Source organism: Gymnogyps californianus, chromosome 20 (assembly GCF_018139145.2).
Source record: "Gymnogyps californianus isolate 813 chromosome 20, ASM1813914v2, whole genome shotgun sequence".
Taxonomy (NCBI): domain Eukaryota; kingdom Metazoa; phylum Chordata; class Aves; order Accipitriformes; family Cathartidae; genus Gymnogyps; species Gymnogyps californianus.
Genome location: NC_059490.1, coordinates 4,409,372 through 4,431,420, shown reverse-complemented (window position 1 = coordinate 4,431,420; position 22,049 = coordinate 4,409,372). Strand labels below are relative to the sequence as shown.

Genomic DNA, 22,049 nt, shown 5'->3' with positions numbered 1-22,049 from the left:
TTGGGAATTAGATTCCATGAGCCAAGGGGACCTCTTTCTAGAGTGAAGTTGCAGTGAGTGTGCAGGCTCAGCTTTATTCCACATCACTCCTGTTTCAGGTGACTGCCATAGAAAGAGCCAGACGTGGCAACATCCTCATTGAAACTGCTAAAGAAACAGCCTTTCCTCAAATGCAATAAAACACTACAGCTTTCTAATGTTTCCAGTGCTGGAGGTGGTGATTAGAAATAAGCCAGTCTAGACAAATCCATCTACTTACATTGCTTTGAGATCAACAGTTCCTCTTTTCCCTTTTTGATTTGTCAGCTTAGCCACTTGCGTTCACTGAGGCAACTGAAGTTCAGGTACCCATTGGCCAGCATTTGCATTAGGCCTGAGACAAGACTACTGCTGGTGCTCCAGGAAGATTTTTTTGAGGGCAGCTATACCCTACCAACATGCCTGTACTCCAAGAGCAAAGCACTTTCCTCCAGTAACTGTTCTACTGATACGCCAGGTCATTCTGAATACCACGCTGTGTTGTGTGGAGTAGATAAAGCAGGCTGTCTTTCGCTTGCCCAGCTCAGAGATCCCTAAGATGAGCCATGTGAGGCCCCAGCTCAATAAAAACAAAGCCTTGCAAAACCTCTCTGCCTGGGTATTCAAAGTGTTAATCAGTCTGAAAAACAAAACCCAAAGCCTGTGTGTTAATTTGCTATTTAAATTGAAAACTTTTTATTCCATGTCTGCCATGTCTGGCACAAGGCTGTCCTGGGCGTTACTACAATAAAAAATAATTTGGAAAATAATCCTATTGTTCCAGTCACACCCATGGGAGTTTCATGTGTAGGGAAGTAGGAACATCAAAACTGAGATCTGTTGTGTGATCAGAGAGCTGAGTTTGCCCTTTACAACAGTCAGTTTTGATTCAAGTGCATGTTGGGAGAGAGATCAGAGACAGTGAGCTAAGGCGGGAGGATGTCTCAATAGCTTTAAGGTTAATAAATTCCTACTTGCACAGCCTAAGACTCTCAAAAACCATCTTTAGTGTAGTAAACTAGCAATACCCTTTACAAACACATGTCCACACCCGTGGGTGGTTAGGTGATCACATCTTTCCTTTCCTTGCCTCCCTCTCAAGCCAGTCATTCCCAGTGCCCATCTAAATGCAGTAATGAATTGCTCTAAAACACTTCCCAGTTGCCGGTCACGAGCCCTTTCAAAGTGCTTCCTCTCCACAAAGTGGAAGCCTCATTCAAAGCTCCATGCGAATATAACACTGCTTGGATGCAGTAGTTACAGGCGCACAATAGTTTGCTATACCAGCAACCTCCTTTTCACCTTTCTCCAGACTCCCACTCTTACACTCTGCCGACTGCTTCCATCCAATGCCATAAAAAGTAACTACATAGCATTTGCTGTAGATCAGCTCTTCTGCACACAGTAGTCCCAAACCCCTGCTAGTGAACACTCTGTATTGCCTCATCAAGTTTTAAACTCACTCTTAAGCAGATGGTATACATTTCAATCCCACAGAACCCACTGCACTTCGATATCCGTCTATAGATAGACTGTACAAAGACATCTAGAAACGAAGTGCTCTATCTATTTTCAATTTAAAAAGGTTCTTCTGCTTTTAACACATCTTTCTAAGCTTTCACTGGTTTTGGAAGCAGTCTCCATACCTCATTTCTAGCCAAGAACAATTATTTGTATTCTCCTTTTAAACCTTGCTGCAATCCAGTTTGTTCATTAGGGGGGAAAAAAAAACTTAAAAAAAGAAAGCCTTTCTCTTGTGAACAGAAACACTAACACCTTTCTCTATTATTAAAAAATTCTTGAGCAATCTAAGAAACTGCTTTAGTGCCTTGGTGCTTTGGAAGCCTCTATTTGGAAGGGAGATGGTCTTGAGGGAGGAGATCTGCATTTCGGTATCCAGGTGGAAAATGGGTTTGATTTGGCCAAGTAATAACAGCCGAAAAAAAACCCCTCCATAGCCTGTGCACGCACAGTAGATTCCTTAGGAATGATAACACTGCCTTGAAACATTCCCGAGTACACACGTGGGAAACCGGATGGGGAGAAAGCAGTACTGAGCAAGAGAGAGGGGACAGCAGGAGGTCCAAAGGAGAGATACAGACATTTGGCCAGAAAAATTCCTGCCCTGTTCTGTGGGGAATTAGAAGTATGGCAAACTGCATTAGTAGGGGTTTTTTGGTTGTTGTTGAAGTTTAAAATTACCTGCCAATGCAAAAGGGCAGGGCAACCTAGCTGTCTCCACCAAGGCAAAGTGGTAAACTCCACAACAGCAGTTTAACCACAAATTTGGTAAGGGTGCAAACTGATGCACACAAATGATCCAACCTCTTAAAGCAAAGGCTTCACAGGTGCCCCTCGCCGCTTTCCTGGGAATGGGAATGTCTAGAATTTTGGTGAGAAGTCTCAGTCTATGTGTGCAAAGAAGCAGCAACTGACACTAGATACACTCACATCTCATTTTAGACACATACTACTTGCAAAAGCTTGTGGCAAATTCAAGGCAAAGCCATTAAAGACAGATGACCTTTTTTTCTCCTCTCCTATTTACACAGATTTCTTCAAAAACAGAACATTCAGAGGATGACGAGTGATACAAAGAAGAGCATAGAAGGTAAAAGTTTGATTAAAACAAGCAGTTATGACCCGAATTTTTACTGATGGGTGATGCTTATTCTGTATTTCTGCTACCTTTTCTGTAGTTTGGGAAGAACAGCATACTGTTGCTTTACTTACTGCAGGCAAACCAGTAAACCTGTGAATGACACATGGCTGCTCAGCAACAGTCTACAGTTTATTAACGCTAAGTACATAAGCAAACAGCCTTCACACACCACAGCCAAAACTTGCTTGTGCTTTTTCTCCCTCATACACACATACATGAGAGTTTTCCTTTACACCTTTCAGTGCAGCTCAGAGAAATTTTTTTTTTTTTTTTTTTTTTTTTTTTTTTTTTTTTTTTTTTTTTTTTTTTTTTTTTTTACACACAGTGTCTCCGCAAAGGATGATGCCAGATACAGCCACCCTGCAAGCAAAGACAGCAGCTGCCATCACAACAGCACTCACTTGACCCATTTATAAGAAGGCATATGGGGATGCCATACACCAGCCAAGTCACTGAACACATCAGTGCTGAATGTCAAATTAAATGGCTGTGACAGACTCAAGTCATGTACTTCTTGCAGCAGAAAAAACCTGGTATGAGTTTCAGTTGAAACCACTCTCACATACACAAATCAAAAAGGTTGGTTGAACCTCAGAGCATGGAGCAGGGAGTGACAGAGCAACAACTATTGAACTGTTTCCCCTTGCAGTCAATATGTCCATGGGAACAGCCTATTCACTTACTCAATTATTACTGGCAATATCTGAGCCACAAGCCATGTGGGGAGCGTGCAATTCCAGTCAAATGCTTGTGTGGGGTTTGGTGTTGGTTTTTCTGGGGTTTTTTTTGGTTGGTTGGGTTTTTTGGGGTTGGTTTGTTTGTTTGGTTTTTTTAAAAGACAAAACACAGCCACACACATCAGATCTCATGGATGTGCCCTGCAAAGCAAGCCTTGCCTCCATAGGCCACAGAGATGCTCAGATACAAACCAATAACCCAGACGTGGGTAGCACAAGGTGACTCCCAGGCTCAACGAGGACACCAGCTGAAGTGTCTAATAAAAACCAATCTAGTTTCTAGTTGCATTCAGCTCAAGAGACGAGTTATGACGATTCCTATAATTTTCACATTCCCACTTCTCCCCTCTCTTCCCACCCAGTGCAGACAGATACAGCTTCACCCTTACCTTCCCAAAGGTGACACAGCAACTCCTCCAAAAGGTACCTGGGAGCTGAAAGTTTACTTTCAGCAAAATTCTATAGTCATTTATAGAAGCTGCTTTGAAAACCTTCTAGGTCAGATGCCAATAACCACTTGGCAGGGCCTGACAGACATAATTAGAGAGCTTGACTGTTTCAAAGGACATTACCCAAGAAAATGAGTATGTTGCTGCGGTCCTTGCAATAAATTTCCAATGGGTTTGGTTGCAGAGGTCTTGAAAGGGTTTTAGCAGACTTTTAATTACACTATCAGGACTCAAGTATTTTTCTGGTGCTTGGCAAAATGGGATCCTATTATTTCTGCTTGCAATGCACACTCATTCAAAGCTTATCCACAGGCCTACAGCCCTAAGAATTCCTACAACTTTGCAATCCAAAATTTTTGTATCATTTGTGATACACGTTAGTGGCTTCCAGTAACAGTGGCCCAAGAGACAGCATTTTACTGTGCGATAGTTTAAACCATTTGGCTCAGTGCTGTATCCTGAAATACACTGCAGGGAGACTATATATTTTGCTGCAGGTTACGCTGATTTACAGCAGCGTTAAGCCAAGTGCTGTAACATCCTACAGAGCCAATTTGCCTTTTTGCTCTCTGCTATACTTCAGACACTGCATGGGAACAGAGAAAGTTTGCAGCATCACAGTCCAGACCTGCCTTTGCTCAAAGGCTGGTACTGTTTGGTAGCACCAGCTGTTGCAGGCGTTTTTGCACTGACCCCGTCGGTCAGTGCTGCTTCTATAGGTATGTTACACATTCAGCCTCCCACAAACCTTTCATTGCAGTTGGGGAAAGGAAAGCACCACAGCCTGTGCCATCACCTAACCCTCTGCTGGTGTTCAATCCAGCGGGCCCTGCTCAGCACCTCCCTCTCCCACCTCTCAGCTTGCCCTCCAAACTAAATCCTTCTCTGCAAAGCTCAGGCAAAGACTAATTTCAGTCATCCAGGCTCAGAGAGGCGCAGTAAACAGGGAGCACAACGACCTCTATTCTGTAAGAGTGGATGTTTATACAAGTGCCAAGTATTATCATTCATAGATTTATTATAAACTTCTGCATATATTCATATACAATACTTTGGATTTTGCAGCTTTCCCTCTAAGATCTAACCACACCCTCATGAAATACTCCCCAGAGCCTTCACTTACATGAAGGGAAGTATTACTATTCCCATTTTATTTAGAGGAAAGAAAAGAGAGAGAGAGAGAACTTGCAAATCTCAGTTCCCAGACCTTGTGCTGCTCTATAGAATATACACTGAGCATTTAAGGGAATGGTCTTTTTCTTGGGAAAGAGGGCAGAAAACAAAGCCTTATGAATCAGCCAGCTGATAATTAAAAGCAACTAAACCCAGATCACTTTAAGCTGCACATGAGAATCTGAACTCCTCAGATGCTGAATTCCTCTGCCGACCAGAAAAGCCAGGGTCACTTGCCCAGCTGGTCACTATTGTTCTGTCCAATAAAGTTTGGCAGGAATGCATGTTTAACAAAATACAGAGATTAGGCATAGCAAAGAATGCGGCTCCCCCCTCAGTGTTTAGGTTAGTTGGGTTTGCCATGTTGAAATACTGAAGCTTAAGCATATCAGATTTTCTCTGTCCTGTACTGCTAGTGCCAGTGACAGACACAAGCTGACAGCTCAGTTCTCAGGATCGCTGCCATTTTAGCTTTAAGTTCATTAAAAGCAGCATAAAAAGTTCACCTCAAAGCTGCAATGACCACTAATTAAATCAGTGTTTTCTTGGGGACGTAGAGTACCAAATGAGAAAAGCTCTCTGAACCTCCCATGCGCCAGAAACTCTTGAAGGGCAATTTAAACAAAGCCAGAGATTTAAGGGACCAGATTTCGAGAACCTTGCAACAGGGTAGGTAGTCTTCAAATGTCTTAGGATAGCCTAGATTTCCAAAAGGAAATCTAGCATCCAGTGACTAAATACAGCATCAAAATGGCAATGATCTTCCTAACATCTGACTCAGCTGCTGACAGTTCAGAACCAGGATCTTTAGCTCAATTTACAACAAGGCACACAAGACTAGAGTCATATGCAAAAATGTCATGAGAACAAATCATACAGATGATCTTACAGAGATCTTCAGAGATCTTGCAGGAACACAGCTTTTACCAAGTCAGCTCTGATACCTCACTGGGCCAAGAATTTCTCAGCTCAAAAAAGAATGATATTAAATGGACAGATATTTGAGACTCATAAGTAGATTTGCAAAGGAGATAGTCCTTGGAGATCTGTGTGTAAGAAGGTTCTAAATGGTCTGGTTATACCTCAAAGTTAATGGCTTATATTTAGAGATACCAAGGATTCACAAGTTCCCCTGCATGGGGTATGGTAGCTCGCACTGTGTGAAGTGTGGGTTATAGGTAGGAAGCATCTAAGATCCTGTTACCATGGCAGTCTCTCCTCTCTTCCTTCACAAAAAGCTGAAAAATAACTTTCTGTCAGAGCCACACCGTAAATCTGGAACAGGTACAGCTGAGATACGGAGCTGCTGACAGCCAGATCTAGGTGTTTTCTTCTAGGAGACCCTTTTTTAGTCATCCTAGCATAGCAACAGAAATTAGCAACAGTTAAAAAACATTTTAGCTGGTATCACTTTCACTGCCACCTGAAAATGCAAACAACTCAAAGTTTGCACAAGATACAGCAATGAGACAAGCTCACACGTTGAGCAGGGTGGGAGAAACCAGACCAGTTCTGGGGAAGCAGAAGAGAGAATCAGGCAAGAAGCCAGCCAGGAAGCCAAGCAACCTGAGGCAGGAGGGAGAGAAGTGGCATCAGATGGGGGGGGAAGGAAGTATTTTTCTTTAGGGAAAACACAAGCAGAATATCCCTTGGGTTGGTGTCTTAAATTCATGTCAACCCCCCTTCACATGTAGGCACACTGGAGAGCTGTTGGTAGAGCTGTCACCCATTGCTGCCTCAAATGAGGATTTGAAAAAGCTCCCTGTGCTCTGCTGTGTTTACAGCAATAATGAGAGCCTGGAGGAAGGGGTTAGAAACATCTGAGTTTAATAAGGGCTAAGCAGCACACAGCAAAAAAGAAAAGTCTGCCCTTCCGTTCAGGGCTACCACACCCCACCAAGCACCGCAGCACCAGGCCAATGGGAGACTCAGTACAGAGACGTTATGTCATCCAAACAGCCGCAGCAGCCCATCTGCCCCAAGCCTTTTCACGATGAGAAGAAGCATTTCAAACCAAGCTGAGAGCTCCCAGCACCACACTTTTGAATGGCTAAATAAGCAAAGTCCTGTGGGGAAAAAGCAGATGTTGATCGACCCCGGGCACAAAACAAGCCAAGGACAGAAGGGAAGTTTTTGTGCAGTGCCTTAACTGAGCAACTCCATCTCACAAGGTCATCACAACAGGGCAAAAGGAGTATTTAGCTCATTTAGCACCTATGCTGCTGCCTTTTCTTAGTCCTAAACAGCTCTAACATCCAACATGCACAGGGTAAGGAACATCCTATTCCAGTTTCTCACACAGAACAGACCAGTGACTTTAGGACTCGGGTCCTGCAATCGCATTTGCTGCACCCCCTTCCTCACTTCTGCATGGTCCACCCCCAAAACTGTCCTCACACGAAACGGGTATCTTTCATAAAAAGCCTTTGACTACACTGCCTTTACGAGGCGCTTTCTTCCCACCACACGTACTTGGTCTTTTTATTCCATTGAGAAGTGGAAAGCAGGAATCAAGAGTCTTGTCCATCTGCAAAGTCAAAAACAACTCCCCTCTAGAGCACACATACATCAAAAAAAAAGGCGAGGAGAATGGGGGACACCCAGAAGAAACAGGACTGGACCTGTTTGTAACTCCACAGACTCAGTACAACTTGGTTACATGACCATGTCCAGGGGGATACTCCCCTGCCTCATGATTTCATTGCACTGGCATTTCTGAGATGCTCTGAGCAAACACATGCCTATATCTAGTGCAAATACTGCAAAGAATATCACTTCCACCTAGTTCCTAGGGGCAGAAAAAGTTGTAACTGATTAAAAAGACATCTGACTACATAACCTGATGTCAAGATTGGACTGCAATAGATGCATTTCTGTGTAGTGGTACCTCACATTAGGTTTAAAGTTTTGACAGATGGTTTGTTTGCTCAGCACGAAGGAAGGAGGCTGGATAACGACAGCCTTACTCAGCTCTCACATGACAGACAGGAGACACACAGCAGACCACAGAAGTAAAGGCAAGAGTCCTACGTAAGAGAAGCTCACAGATACCTTCTCTTCTCAACTTCAAAGAGGTTTCAAAATCAACTACTATGATTTTAAGTGGCAGATTCTCTTTTCCAGACAAACCACATAGATATGGAAGAGGAGACTGATTTGTCCCAAACGTGAAACATTATGAAGCTGCCTTCAGCTCTTGTCTCAGTAGCATCCGTTGTGTGGGACTCTGGGTGAAAGCCATTTCTAAACAGACAGGAGAGGTTTTTTTCTTTGCCAGAGCTATGATTTCCCTGCTTTGGAAGCTGAAAAGGAGTCTCGAACCCAAAATAGCTTCCTATTTGTTGGTCCTCTCAAAAAGATTCACCTATTTTCAAATAGCCAGGCCTAAACATTACAGACACTACTTTCAACCAAGCACACTCTTTACTTACACATCTGTTCATTTCCAAGAGAAGGAAAACATTAAACTTGTCAAAAACAGCCAAAGCATCTAAACCATGTTATTCCATGCAATAAATTGCAAGTCAACAAATAATTGTTTCTTCCTAAAAAGGAGATAAGGAACAAAAACAATAAGGAACAATATCACAGTTCCCACCCTTGTTCCTTTCTGTAGCAGTATTAAGGTCTCTAATTCAGAACGGTGCCACATTGTGCATAAATACTCTAAGCAGGAGCTTTAGTATTATTCAACTATATAAAAAGTTGAAAAATTGCAGGACACTAACCCAATTAGTAGCATTATGCTTTCTTTAACTTTTGCAGCTATGATCCTTAATAGAGTCTTTGTGATATCTCAGTTGGCACAGGCTAGCTTTATGCTCAAAGCCTCAAAATAAACATTATGCCTCAGTGAAAGTAAATTTAAGCACTGTCTACATCTCTCTAATTAAAAGTGAGTTGAGAGCTTTGAGCATATTGCAGGAATGAGGTTGGATGAATTTCAGTATTACCCTACAGGAGAGGTAGTCTATGCTTTACAAAACAATAATGTTTCCAGACATGCTAGAGGTCTAATGCAGGAAAGAGCACGAGCAGCTGGTCCATTATTCTAATCCAGCAGACCTAAAGCACTCTATGCTTTCAGTCTTTTATCATTACCTCAAAGTCATTCTTCATTTTTCTCCCTTTATCAAGACACAGCCCAATAAAACAAAGATGTGAGTAAATACTCTAGGATCCAAGTATCACAGAACCGCTCCCCCCAAGCAAAGCTGTAAAGTTTCTAACCCGATGTGTTTCGACTAGGATTTTAGCACACTAACAAGCTCAGCTTTGAAAAAAATGGACAAATAAGGATTATTGAAAGAGACACATTTGTTAATTTATCCAAGGGGAGCACAAGTTCACTGCCACCCATTGCTTTGCCTCTCCACTCCCTTTTTCTTCCTAGAGCTGGTAAATGAAACCTACATGAGAGGAAATGATTCACACAAGCAGCTGGAAAGGCAAGACTGTAGGACATTTCCTAAACGAATACAATTTACTGCAGTAACTACAGTCACGTCTGGTATTTCAAAGCCATTCCAGTGTTGCTAGGTCCTTACGCTACCATTGGCTTCACTGTTAATTGCATTGCGAAGTTACAGCACTGAACCCCACAAGTCAGATGAAGATCATATGGCTGCAGAGTCCAGGAAACAAACACCGGATAGTTCAAGGGTTTGGTGATGAGCATAAGACCTTCTGACCTCTTGGTTACCTGGGTAGAGCACTTCAAAGGGGAATTAGTGCAGAGGAATCAGCGTGACAAAAATCCCAGTTTGTTTGCTTGACATCCTCACACAGTCCATAGCAAACCATAGAAAACCAGAGACCTCAGGCAATGAACAGACTATTAGGTGATGGAGGGAATGACTCAGAAAGCAGGATCCTGTCAGTAAAAGGAAAAAGAACCACATTTCTCCAATATGTATAGTTGTATATTCCATACCCACTTAAGAGCCACAAGAGGTTCAGAATTTGGGGCTGAAATCAGGTTCAAATCATCTTTCTCTGGTAAAGAGAGAATTAACAGACAACTGTCAGGAAAACTCCAGATATACGTTCTGAAAGCAGTCTGACAGGCTGCATAAGTCAGGATACTGATTTATAGATCACCTTTCAATATTAAGAACAGGCTTCTATCACATAAAGAGACTCACACTTACTTAAAAGTACTAAAACCTCACCTAAGAGGCTGGAGGTTGTTAGATTACAGTGCAGTTGTGTGCAGCCCTTCAAATGGGGCTGGGGAGGGGCAATTCCATCCTAGCAAATGTGTAGCTGTAGGACCAGGCACAATGCAGGCAGCTATTTTGAAAAGAACAGATCTATCTATAACAGATCCACCCAGACATCTTGATCTTGAAAGCCAGCCATTCAAGTGACCTATTAGGAGACCGCTAGCCTCAAGGAATAATTGACAACATATTTCAAGCATCACCTAAACATCTGAAAGCATGAACACTTCAGGTTTTTCAGGAGGGAAAAGTAAGACAAGCTATACTACAGGAAAGCTGATGTCAGTTTAAATCTCTTTTCCATGTCAAAGCAGCACACAGAGCATATTTAATTGTTCCACTGAATCCATGGCAAAGTGATTTGCCCTCTGACACAGAGTAAACCATTGGTAGAGGCACAACTGGAACCCAGGTCTCGCTCTCCTGGGTTGTGCTCCGAGGCACATATGTGGCAACAAGAAATAGATGAAGCCACCTGGCCTTCCATGTCAAAACCTCTGCCTCTAGCAATCAAAAGCTGCACTTCTAGATTTCAAGTGACCAATATTACTTTCCTCTCCATATCCATCCTCAAGAAACATCACTGATATAGCAAGCACTAGGAATTACTAAGTGACCAAAATAAGTACTGATTTGTAATTACCAGTATAATCTGGATAAGAACACCTACTTGGACAGTCCTGTTATTTGTAACATCGTGATTCTAATGTTCATTCACAGGAAGAAATTTTTAGGTTGAGGTGTAAGCATTTTGAAGGTTTATCTATCACAGTTGGACTTTGCATCCACCCCAGCTGACTTTTGTGATGCTCCTGTAAAGCTAGCAGTAAGAAAGAGCTAACATCCTACATTGCTTTCCGGTTCATGTTTGGGGGCTTTCTTTCAGCTACCTCCACCTCACATCCAAAGAGGTTTCCAGTCTAAGCACTGCATCTAGTCTCAGAAGTTTCTAACTCCCACACCTGAGTTCACAAGGACTTGATGCATGACTAATTTGAAACTACACGAAAATAAGATGAGAAGTTAAGCTAGGAGAACACCAATTCCAAAGACAACTAACACAGATGCAGGTGTTCTTTGAGAACCAAGCTGCTTTCAGCATGGGAATAAGCTTCCCTTAACTAAGTTAGCAAAGCTTCTCATGCCCAAGTATGGAGGACAACGGTTTCTGCTTGGCAGACAGCCCCTCCATTCTTATGCTTTTGGTAAGACCCACTTCCCATTCTCATTGCCTTAACACAGTAGCAAGTTAGAAATGCATGTGCTGAATGTGAATTTCAAACAAAATAGTGAGGCTGCTACAACCTATAAAATGCCGACAAATACTGCTGCTTGGATTTCAGTCATTATTATCTGCACATCCCCCACAGAAGTTCAAAGCAATTCAAGCACATGCAAAGATAGACTGCAAGTGTCTTTCATCCAATAACCAAGATCTGTCAACTGAAGCCAACCAGAAGCCAGAATTTTCATTTTCAAAAAGGAAACAAAGCAAGAAACATTCCACCAGAACAAGTATTCCACAATTTAATCTTGACGGATGTGACTAATTTTTTTTTCCCCTCCAAATTTCCCTCCACCCCCCCCCAAGATTTTTACACTGCCCAGGGCCTTAGTTTTCTGGCAGAAAAAATGTTGAGCAGTCCTCAGAGCCTCAGAAACCCATCTCTGAGACAGCTGGCAACCTAGATACCAAGGACTATATCAGCTATTGAGTTTTGAATGGTTTTCTAGGTGGAAGACAGAAGATTCCAGCAACTTTTTTTTTTTTCCTTAGAGAAAGACAACTTTTATGACAAGCTAATTAAAAAAAAAAAATTGATAGCAGATTCCCAAACAGCTCCATCATGTCTTCACTTGCTGATCAAGGACAGAAAAAGACAACTGCAGGAACATGGTGTGTCTCGTATCAAGGAAACACGTCAGCTGTAGAGCATCGCATCAGTATGTGCTGCAATGTACTAAAACGTGGAGCTGCAGCAGTAACTTTCAAGGCTCTGGCCTGCTTATACTTGGCTGATGGTACCCAGGAAAAGTGCCAGAAGTCACCAGACAAAGCACTCACTGGGAAGGTTGCAGAAGAGAAAGTGAGAATGGCCATGTAGTGTCATTAATAGTAATCACCTACCCACCATCTTGTGTCCTCTGCAGCCTCTTCAGGGCAGAAGCCAGCAAGCTCTGCTGACAGAGCTGCTATTGCTTCACATAATTCAGGTGCTACTAAGATCCCCTGTTTAGATGGCAAAAGGGACACTGAACAACGTAAATAACAGTTTATATCGGTCTGATTCAGTTCCCTGAAAAAAGGCTTCACACCCACGTAGATCGATGTCAGACTTTAGAGCAAAAAGCCTCATTCTTATCCAGCACCATATTAAATCCAGAAAAGCACAGCTATCCCAACCTGAAGCTGCACCCTGCAGGAGGCTCCCCCCAAAGGTCCAACATTGTGGCTGGGCAGAGTTTTCCCACACAGAGTTTCCCATCAGAAAGTGAAGCTGTTAGGCATTTGCCAACAACAAAACTCCACCACTCAAGGGGAAATTAAAACATACAAAGATTGCTTCAACGTGTGATATTTGACTAAGCACTTGAATTTTTATTTCAAAACATCCACCAGTGATTTTTCCCTCCCTTCAATTTTTTATTTCCCCCCCCGCTTTAAACTAGAATGGGAGATTCTCACATGGCAAAGTTCCATTGGACAAAAAAAAAAAAATAAAAAAAAAACTACCAGCTTTCCCAACATCATTGTTTAAGTCAGCTTTAGATGGTTTTATACAACACTTTATAGACTTGGAGAGGGATGCTTTCCCCGACAAAGCATCAGCTATCCAGACAACTGAGGCATGGGAAAATCGTGGAAGAGTATGAATTGGGGAAGATCTTTGGTGAGCAGAGATACAGTCCGCACTCATGTAAGCGTGGTAGCTCTGAACAAAGATCTGCAGGCTAATAGATATGTAAGACAAATGACATGTGGTTCTCATTGCAGCTCATGCTTTGGGAAGGGGGTACCTTGGAACAGATCCAGCTGGGATAGGTTTATCCCATTACTCTCCTATAATTTTCTGCTGTTTCAAACCCTTTGACAGTGACTGTAGTTTAACATCACACCCCCTACAGACTGAGGCCTGTTTGACAGGCCAGCAAACAAAACCACCCCCACTTGGAGATGAAATATGCACCATATGTGAGAATCGTGCAAGGCACAAGGCTAGCGCCCACTCTTGTACTTCTGTGACACACCGATGTAAATCTGCTGTGTAGATGCCTTATCCCAATTCCTAGCCCAAATCAGCAGTGCTAACATAAGCCCTCCTCCACAGCAGCATAACTCATACATACTAGGTATTAGCAAGGGGAGGAGGAAAAGAGGTAGAGACAGGATGGACGAGCCCTGAATATTAAATTCCCAAGTCCCCATTTAAGGGAATCGCAGGAAAAAAAAGAAATAGTGAAATTCAAGAACAACTGGAATCAGGTTAAGCCACTCTCTCACTTTATACACTGCGGCTCATTCATCTGAACAGCTGTTTCACCTCTAGAGAAATACCCAGAGAAAACAGAGGGGAGAGGGAGAAGCCTAAATTGTTTGCTCTACTGAAGCAGCAAGATACAGTAAATCAAAACTGATTTACATTAAGTTTATAAGAAATTGGTTTGGGGTGGGGGGCAGAGGAGAAGAGTGGGAGGTTTGGTTTTAAACAGCTATTTGAAAGCTGCAGCTCTTGAATAGAGATCTGTAATTAAGGTCTTTCCTTTGTTGAGCTGAACAAAGTTTTTCCTCGCAGCCGAGGGCTATAACAGTTCCCTCTGCCGGCATCAGCAGTGTCCCGGTTCAGGAGGTTTTACGGCTCTGGCTGCGCACTGCGCGGGGACACGCTGCCCCGCGGACCTGGGAAAGCCACCCTCCCCTCCCCGACGGGCTGGGGGAGGCAAGAAGGGGAGAGTTTGCGGGTTTCATTTGCCAAAGCTCAGCTCCTCGATTTCCTAGTCGATCCCTGCCCCAGAGAGGGACACTGCTGCGGGCAGGTAGGGAGCCTCCCCCACCCCATTTAGGATGAGGGCAGCCCAGCCCGGCTCCCCGACGGGTAACAGAGCGGCAAGCCCCTCGCATCCTCCGCGGGGGCTGCTGCCCGCGGTTTTGCCGTGCCCGTTGCTCCCCCCGGGAGCCACCGGCGGGGCCCAGCCTCCTCGCCTGGGAGGCGGACCCGGTCTTACTCACCGGCGACTGGCGAAGCCGCTGCCCGGCGAGCCCGAGCTCTGCTCTGGGTAGTTGTGCTGCAGGGTTGATGCTGGGAATTGATAGAGGAAGCCAGTCCCTAGCGCACATCCATGCAGGCAGCAGCACCAGGACAAGAAAAGAGCGAACTGCATTTTTGCAAGAACAGGGTTTTCCTCCCGCCCCCCCTTTTCCTCTTACACGGCACGGCAGGCGCGGGGCCCCACCGTGCCTCCCCCGGCCGGGGTCACGGCGGGATCCCACGGCGCGGAGGTGCCCCCCGGGACCGGGGACCACGGGGCAGGGGTGCCCGGGTGACAGGGACCGCTGCTCCGGTTCCCAAAGGGAAGCCCCGTCCCTCGGCAAGCCGAGCCCCGGCGGCGGCGGCTGCTGCCCGCGCAGGGGGTCCGGGGCCAGCGCGGCTCTTTGCGCCCAGGGCGCACACTCAGCCCCGGATGCCTTTTCAAATTTGGCGAGGTTGGTCCGACTCCGTCAAAGGGGGCGTGGGGTTTCGGCGTTAACCCTTGCCAGGCCTCGCAGCACACCCCGCTGCGAAGGGGCTCCCCGTCGGTGAAGGCGGCCGGGCACCCCGGGCCGAGCCGGGGGAGGCGAGCCGCCGTCCGGCACCGGCAGGAAACACGCCGGGGCTGCGTGCTCCCACCTGGGCAGAGCTGGCAGCATCACCGAGGGAAGCCCCGGCACAGCTCTGGGCACAGGCAGGGAGCACACCCAGGGAGCCCGAGCCCCGATCCCAAAACCAGAACATCACCGACACGGATCACAAGGCCCTGCATCTCCCTGATTAACCGAGAGCCAGTTCGAGGGGAACCCACTGCACTTCAGCAGCACAGCCCAAACGCCCAAAAGCTGGTGCCTGCTGCCACATTCGCACTGCAGAAGTTACACAGATGAAATAGGAAATAAATAATTTTTAAGACGCTTCATTCACAAGATAACCAGTGAAAGAGTAATCTCTGCTTCAGTATATGCATCCTGCTCATTTTGGCATCACATGTAAGCACCCCCTTTGCCTAGCACCCAGGATGGCCCTGAGCTTGGAGAATTGCACAGTCAGCCCCAGGCAGGAGGAACATTTTTGCAGTCATGGAAGGATGTGGGTGTTTCGCAAAGGCAGTACCCCAAGAAGGAAGCCAGCAGCAAGGCTCCCTCTCTGTACAGCAGCTGAATTTGTGTTTAAAACCTTTGTACATCCCCCATTTGGTGACAGTGTCACAGACCCCATTTGCTGGCCTTTCAGTGTCCCCTTCCCAGCTCCGGAGAAACCTGGGCTGTTGCAGCTCACTGACTGGGCAAGTGACTCATCTGAGCCAAACACCACAAGGAGGGATTTAATCTTCAAGATGACACAACTGTCTTTATAAGGTTTTTTACCCTCAGATCCTGCAAGCTTACAATACCCCCTCTACACCTTTGCTGTTTGTGCAGCCATCTAAAGACAGCCCTGATTTACCACTGAAAGCAGGTCTCTTGCTGGGGTATTCTAAGGGCCCGGAGCTTCCCTGTGGGGCTCTGCAGAGGCAGAGACTTCTTCCCCTCAGGGGCAACACAATCTCTGCAAGATGCTGCAGCTGGAAAACGATCCCTGCAAGATACTGGGAAAATGGCTAGGTTCATCCCCCACCCACGGGTGAGCACCTACCCCTTCCCCCACAGTGCCCACCTCCAGAGCCTGCACACAGAGATAAATAGCCCCTGGCTGGAGCCTGTAACCAGACAAGTTTAGACTGCAAATGAGGCACCAGGTTTTTAAACAGCCGCTGTCATTAATCACCAGAGCAAATCACACAAGGAGGCAGAGGTGCAGTCTGCACTGCAACTCAGCACGGCCTCCCTGGGGTTGCCCCACATCTGTCCTTGGGGTGTCTCAGACCCAGAGCTGGAGCAGGCAATGGATCAGCACTCTCTGGGCTCAAAGGGAGCTCAAAAGGTCTGGTCCAGCAGCATTAGGCTGTCCAGCCCACTCAGAAACAGCCACTATTTATTCACAAAAAGCCCTCAGTGCCTGGAGCTGGGACGTAACAGGGCTCTCTGTCCCCAGCCCTGGCTCAGGTCAGCCTGAGCACCCTTCTTTCAAGCTTTCCTTTCCTTCAGCAAGGGGAACATCTTCCCTTCCCTTCTCCCACCCCCAAGAAAACACGTAGCTCCCAGCAACTCACCCTAGGATGTTCAGCCACACAGCCATTTTGCTCAGAGTCAGTCCTCAGGAAACCTCCACTCAGCCTGACAGGGTAACAAAAAAAGAGGCTTACTCTCTAGTCTCCCCTCTCAGTACGGCTACAAACTGCCCCAAATCCACCCTGCTCCTAGGAAGGCAGTCAGAAGCTGCAGCACACACAAAACCATAAGCAGTTCTCTGAGGCTCCTCTGCCCTTTAATCTGAGTGACCATCCTCAGCTGGGTGTGCACCGCCAAACTGGGTGCAGCTGGACCCCCACCCCTGGCAGTTTATTGCAGCTCCAGGCTGTGTGCTGAGGGCCTGGTTCAGCCTTTTGTCCCAAACACACTAAGTTCCCTCTCCTGACAGGCTGAGATAGATCATTTATCAGTATTTAACAGCACTGAACAGCACCAGTGGCTTTCTGACCCATTCTCCCGGCTTGGGTTAGCCCCTTCGGAAGCTCTTTGTAGTCTTCAAGTCTTAACTGTCCAAGAGCATTTTATTTTTGGTTACATGCAAAATTTGCTGCTTCAGCCTTCACTGACTTTGCAAGACCCTAGGATATTAAACACAGGTGATTAGACAAGACATGATTCTGGCAAATTATTAGAGACATCTGTAGGAAGCTAATGTTCTTCCTCTTTCACGAACTGAGAGACTGGAGACCAGAGGTCAAATGACTTTGCTCAAGACTGCAAAGAGCTAAAGGCAGAGCCAGAAATAGAGCTCAGATCTCCAGGCTCCCATTACTTCTGCTCTGTCCCTAATGCACACTTGCTTCTACTCTGTATGGCTGATTTAAAATGAAAATGAAGAATTAACTTCCAAGCTGTTTTTGGAAAGAGAGAAGAAAGGGTGATATTGTCTACTGTAAGGGGAGAATTAAATATGACATTTCATTTTAGTCCTTTGGATATGCATAATATAATCAAACACAATAACATTAATAAATGAATGTTTTTTCTCCCCACGGTGCTTACGAGTGCAACATATTCTAAGAATTTCTCAAAACTATGTTGATAAATTGGAAACACAGTGATGGAGGTAACAAAGACAGCCAACAAAAACATAATCCATTCAATTTATCAGAGGGACTAGCTTTGAGAAGAGAACCCTTGAAATCTGAACAGTCCTATTCTTATAAACCAGACATAATGTATTTCAAAATATAAAGCCACACTTTTTATGCCTGTGCATAAGCATGTTAACTAAAGATTTGCCCAGGCAATCAGGGCTAAATACATTATTTGGATGTATTTCACCAATTCAGTTCAAGATGGAAGAGGCAGAGTGCATACTGGAAAGCCACGATGCATGGAAGCACAGGGGGAAATAGTAAAGAGGCAAGGGCCAGGTTTTCAATTTACCAACCCTATTGACTTTGCTATCATGAAAAAGCAGTTTCTGGAGGGCCTTTCTCCCACACACTGCTCACCTTCCATGCAAGTGACAGCCTTACAATGTCGTGTTGGAAGACTAATCCATTGGACATGTGTGGGCACATGGGGTTTCACATAGTCTGGTGTGTTCTTCAGCTTCCTAGTCCATTGGGCATACCTGAGACATCAGACATCAGAAACTGTTCTGTGAAAACATCTATAATTTCGTTAAACATATACACTGCATGCAAGCCAGCCAATAAATGAAGTGGAGGGAAATATAGACAACAAAAGGAACATTAAAAGTTTAGTCTGATTTTTGTTCAGTTGCAAAGGAAAAAACTGGAATGATACAGCAAAAGATTGATTTGTTTTCTACAATGTTTTCAGTTTGAAAGGTGGCTCAAAAAGGTAGAAAAGCACTGTCATACCTGTAAACAGAGTCCAGCTCCAGAATTGCAATGCCATCTCAACTGTTCAGCACCACTTAAAGCATTACAAAAGTCAGTAGTTAGCTGAAAAAGAGCCACAATGTTGTTAGAATCATGGCAAACAAATTATGAAATGCCCATCCCTTGGATTTTGAGAGTGCACTTTTCATGTGGATACTAAGAAGAGACCAAAGGAAAAGCAGCTTTGTTCTAGTTGATAAAACCTTGTGGAGCTTTAGAATTATGAAGTGTCCTTTTGAAGTTAGAATGAAGTCATTGATAAGACCATCTAAAACCAAAAACAATTTGGATAAACTCCTTCTAGCTTCCTAAGATGCCTAGATTATTTCACTGTCATATAACAAAGCAGTCACAGAACCCTGGAAAATTAGAAGAGATGGATAAGAGGTTAGTAACAGTAAGAGTTCAAGACCTCTATTATAAATTAAATTCTAAGATTACTAAGGTTATTGTAACATGTCTATTACTGGGGAGTCAAACCAAACCTGAGCCAAACTGAAAATTTTAGGGGACTGTGGTAGTTTTTCTTTTAAGCTAGGAGGTAGCTAGTGTGTGAAAATTTCTTGGATTTGACCTGGAATAAATCAATCACAGCTGAACTCAAAATGGAATAGAACTGAAAAAAAGGTCACACACGAGCAGTTTAGCATACAGTAAACATGATGGACAGTGATATTGTATGAAGCACAAGAAATGATCCAGAAGTCATGACTTTCCTTAGATGAGAACTTTGCCTGAGTGAAGCACTTGTGTGGGTATTATAAAGTAATATACTGGATAAAATAACTCAGATTGAAACATAATTCAGCAGATGGAAAATGTGATCACTCAAGAGATCAGCGAGACAATGACTACATCCGGTGGAATTACATATACTCTGAGCATTATTGTGTCCTGGGAAAAATAATTCATGTCACATTTGATGTCAGGCAAAAATTCTCCCAACTGGATATGCACTGAAGCACTGATCTGCACAAGCACAGGGAGTTTGTGGACACACCCTTGGTCCATCAGACTCACAAAGAATGCAATAAAGCAGGGATTCACACAGGTGTGATAAAGCCAAGGCACAAATAGCACCAGGTCTATTGCACTCAAACCTGCCAGAGTAGAAACACATTCAGAACTAGCCAGGAAGGACTGCAAGAGTTATCTAATCCCTCTTCCTTCTCCCTGCTAGAAGGCAGGATCTATTATACATAGCTTATTGTTGGCACAAGTTTTTCTGCCTTGTTCTGAAAGACCTCAAGACAAAAACTCCTTGTGCTCATCTGAAAACATATTCCAATGCTTTGCGCTCTGTACTGGTAGTTTTTCTTAACATCCAACCTCAGTCTGTTTTGTTGCAATTTAAGCTCTTAATGTCTTACTTTCTCCGTCATGGATGTAGAAAACTATTCCTCCTCTCTTTGAACAGACTTTTAATTCCTCAAAGTACTTTCAAAACTGTTTTAACACTTCTCTTTGCCTTCTAGAAGCAAAACAATGCCAACTTCTTCAGACTTTCCCTGTAGGTCATATGTTACATAGTTCTGACCTTTTTTGGTATTCTCCTCTGGACTTTCCAGCTGGTCTACCTCTATCTCATAGTATGGTACCCATATCCTATACTTCTGTGCAATACCTCTGCCCTGCTGAGGATTTGCCTTTCTGACATCTGTACATCATTGTTAATCCATGTTTAGTTTGGGATTCTCTACCTTTTCTGCAGAACTGCTAGCCTGACTTTCCCCCATCCTGTATTTGCTAGTTAAAATTATTCCTGCCAAAGCATAGTGCCCTGCGGTTGTCTTTAATGAGTTTCATCTTATTTTATTCAGATCATATCACCAATTTGTCAAGATCACTTGAAATTTTAATCCTGCCTTCCAGTCTTCTTGCATTCAGTTCCAGCTTTGCCTCATCTACAGATTCAATAAGCATGCTCCATCTTCCATCACTGAGATCACTAAAGAAAACATTGGGAGGTCTGTCTCCATGTCTGTATCCTCGAACTATGTTCCTGTTCATTAACTGTTCATTAAACGTTACTCAGTCACTGATGGCTGCCTACTTGCTTGATGCTGTACAGGACATAAACACTGAACTTATAAACTCTCCAGACCACAGACAGTCTTGAACTTCTACAACAAAACGACATACTTTATAACATGCAGTGGAAGGAGCTACCAGATACCAGGCTACAATTTTCCATGGAGTCACTGACTATAGGATATCCAGATTCAGTGGTATCTGAATGCTTAGCTGATTTGAAAATCCGTCCTGAGTCACAGACTCTCTCTGAATCTCAGAGAAGCAAGGACTTTCATGACCAAAGAATGTCTCAGTTTCAGACTCTGGCCCTGATATCCTCCTACTTCTCTCAATTTCCCGAAGGACCCAGGTTGCCTGACTTGAGCAACCCAACGTGAATGGGAGTCTGAGTTCCCTTTCTGTATTGTGGAAGTCACATAAAAGGGAGTGGGCTCACCCCCTTCCTGACAAAATACACAAGTAAAGGCGCACAAAACAGATAAGAAAGGATTTATGGAAATAAGTATCCTCTTCCCAGCTCCTGCACACCCCAGAGGTTGTGCCACCTGCCCTGTAGAGCCACGGAACGGAAGAACTGGGGGGGATGCAAGTGGAGAGACTGGAGTCCCCTTTCCTCCACACAGCAAATCCATATGTTCCATCCATATTTTTCCAGCTTTTATTGATTTTTTCCAAATCTCCTAGGACCTTTCCCTGTAGGCCATGACAATGAGGCCTAGCCACAATAGTCTGCTTTTCTTAGCTGGCTTTCACAGGCCCCCTAGAAGTTGGCTATGGTCCTTCAAAAGCTTGTTGGCTGCAAGCTGAAAATCGCTGCACTGTAGCCGTTGTACAGGGACCACCATCTCCGCAGCATGATTCTGCCCAGCTAAGATCTGAAATTGCCTCCAGTATTTTCACCTTAGGTGTCTGCAATTAAGGTGGATTAACAGCAGCCATATGCTTTCTCCCTCTTCTCTCCTCTACCTTGTTCCACAAACTCCTTACCTGCCAGCCATCTGTCTTCACAATGAAAACTTCTTGCCAGTCAGTGCCTTCCTGCACCATCTTTGCCTGTGTTGGACCTTACCACACAGGCTGCAGGGCCTTCTGTTTCCTCCTTGCTGCAGGTGTTTCCCAGAGCCTGCTCCAGCATGGCTTTCACTGTCTCTGTGTGTTACTGGTAAACAGTCAGCCACAATCCAGCTGTCATACCTGTATTTTCCTTACAGTTCTATCTTCACCTTATTCTGCTCTAAAGCACTGTGCATCTAGATTCACGGGACCCCACTGATAACTGACATTACATATTTCTTGAAGCATTCACATGAACCTCCCCCTTCTCTGTCTTCATTCTTTTCCCAAGATCTTATTTTTCAAATTAAGTCTCCTTGTTTTCATAGACTTTGTCTATTTCAATGTGATTAATCCCCTTCATTATTTTAAAATCATTGACTGAATCACGCAAGATCTTTTCTTAAACAAGATAACACCAAAGCTCTTCCGTCTTGCTCTGTAGCTCAGAGCTGAAAGGCACAGT

The 22,049-nt window shown here is 44.4% G+C and overlaps 1 protein-coding gene across 6 annotated transcripts in view; it reads right to left on the bottom strand.

Moving 5' to 3' along the window:
- The window catches only part of COL26A1 (collagen type XXVI alpha 1 chain), a 183,850-nt gene extending 167,064 nt beyond the window's left edge, over positions 1-16,786 (bottom strand). For 5 of the 6 annotated variants that reach the window (XM_050908840.1, XM_050908842.1, XM_050908844.1 and 2 more), the window contains exon 1: positions 16,664-16,786. In XM_050908840.1, the coding sequence (XP_050764797.1) occupies positions 16,664-16,689 (26 nt within the window). In that variant the 5' untranslated portion in view covers positions 16,690-16,786. Of the gene's footprint in view, positions 1-14,489; positions 14,642-16,663 lie in introns of those variants that run through there. The other variant, XM_050908839.1, reaches the window with a different exon arrangement.
- Between the last annotated feature and the right edge of the window lie 5,263 nt (positions 16,787-22,049).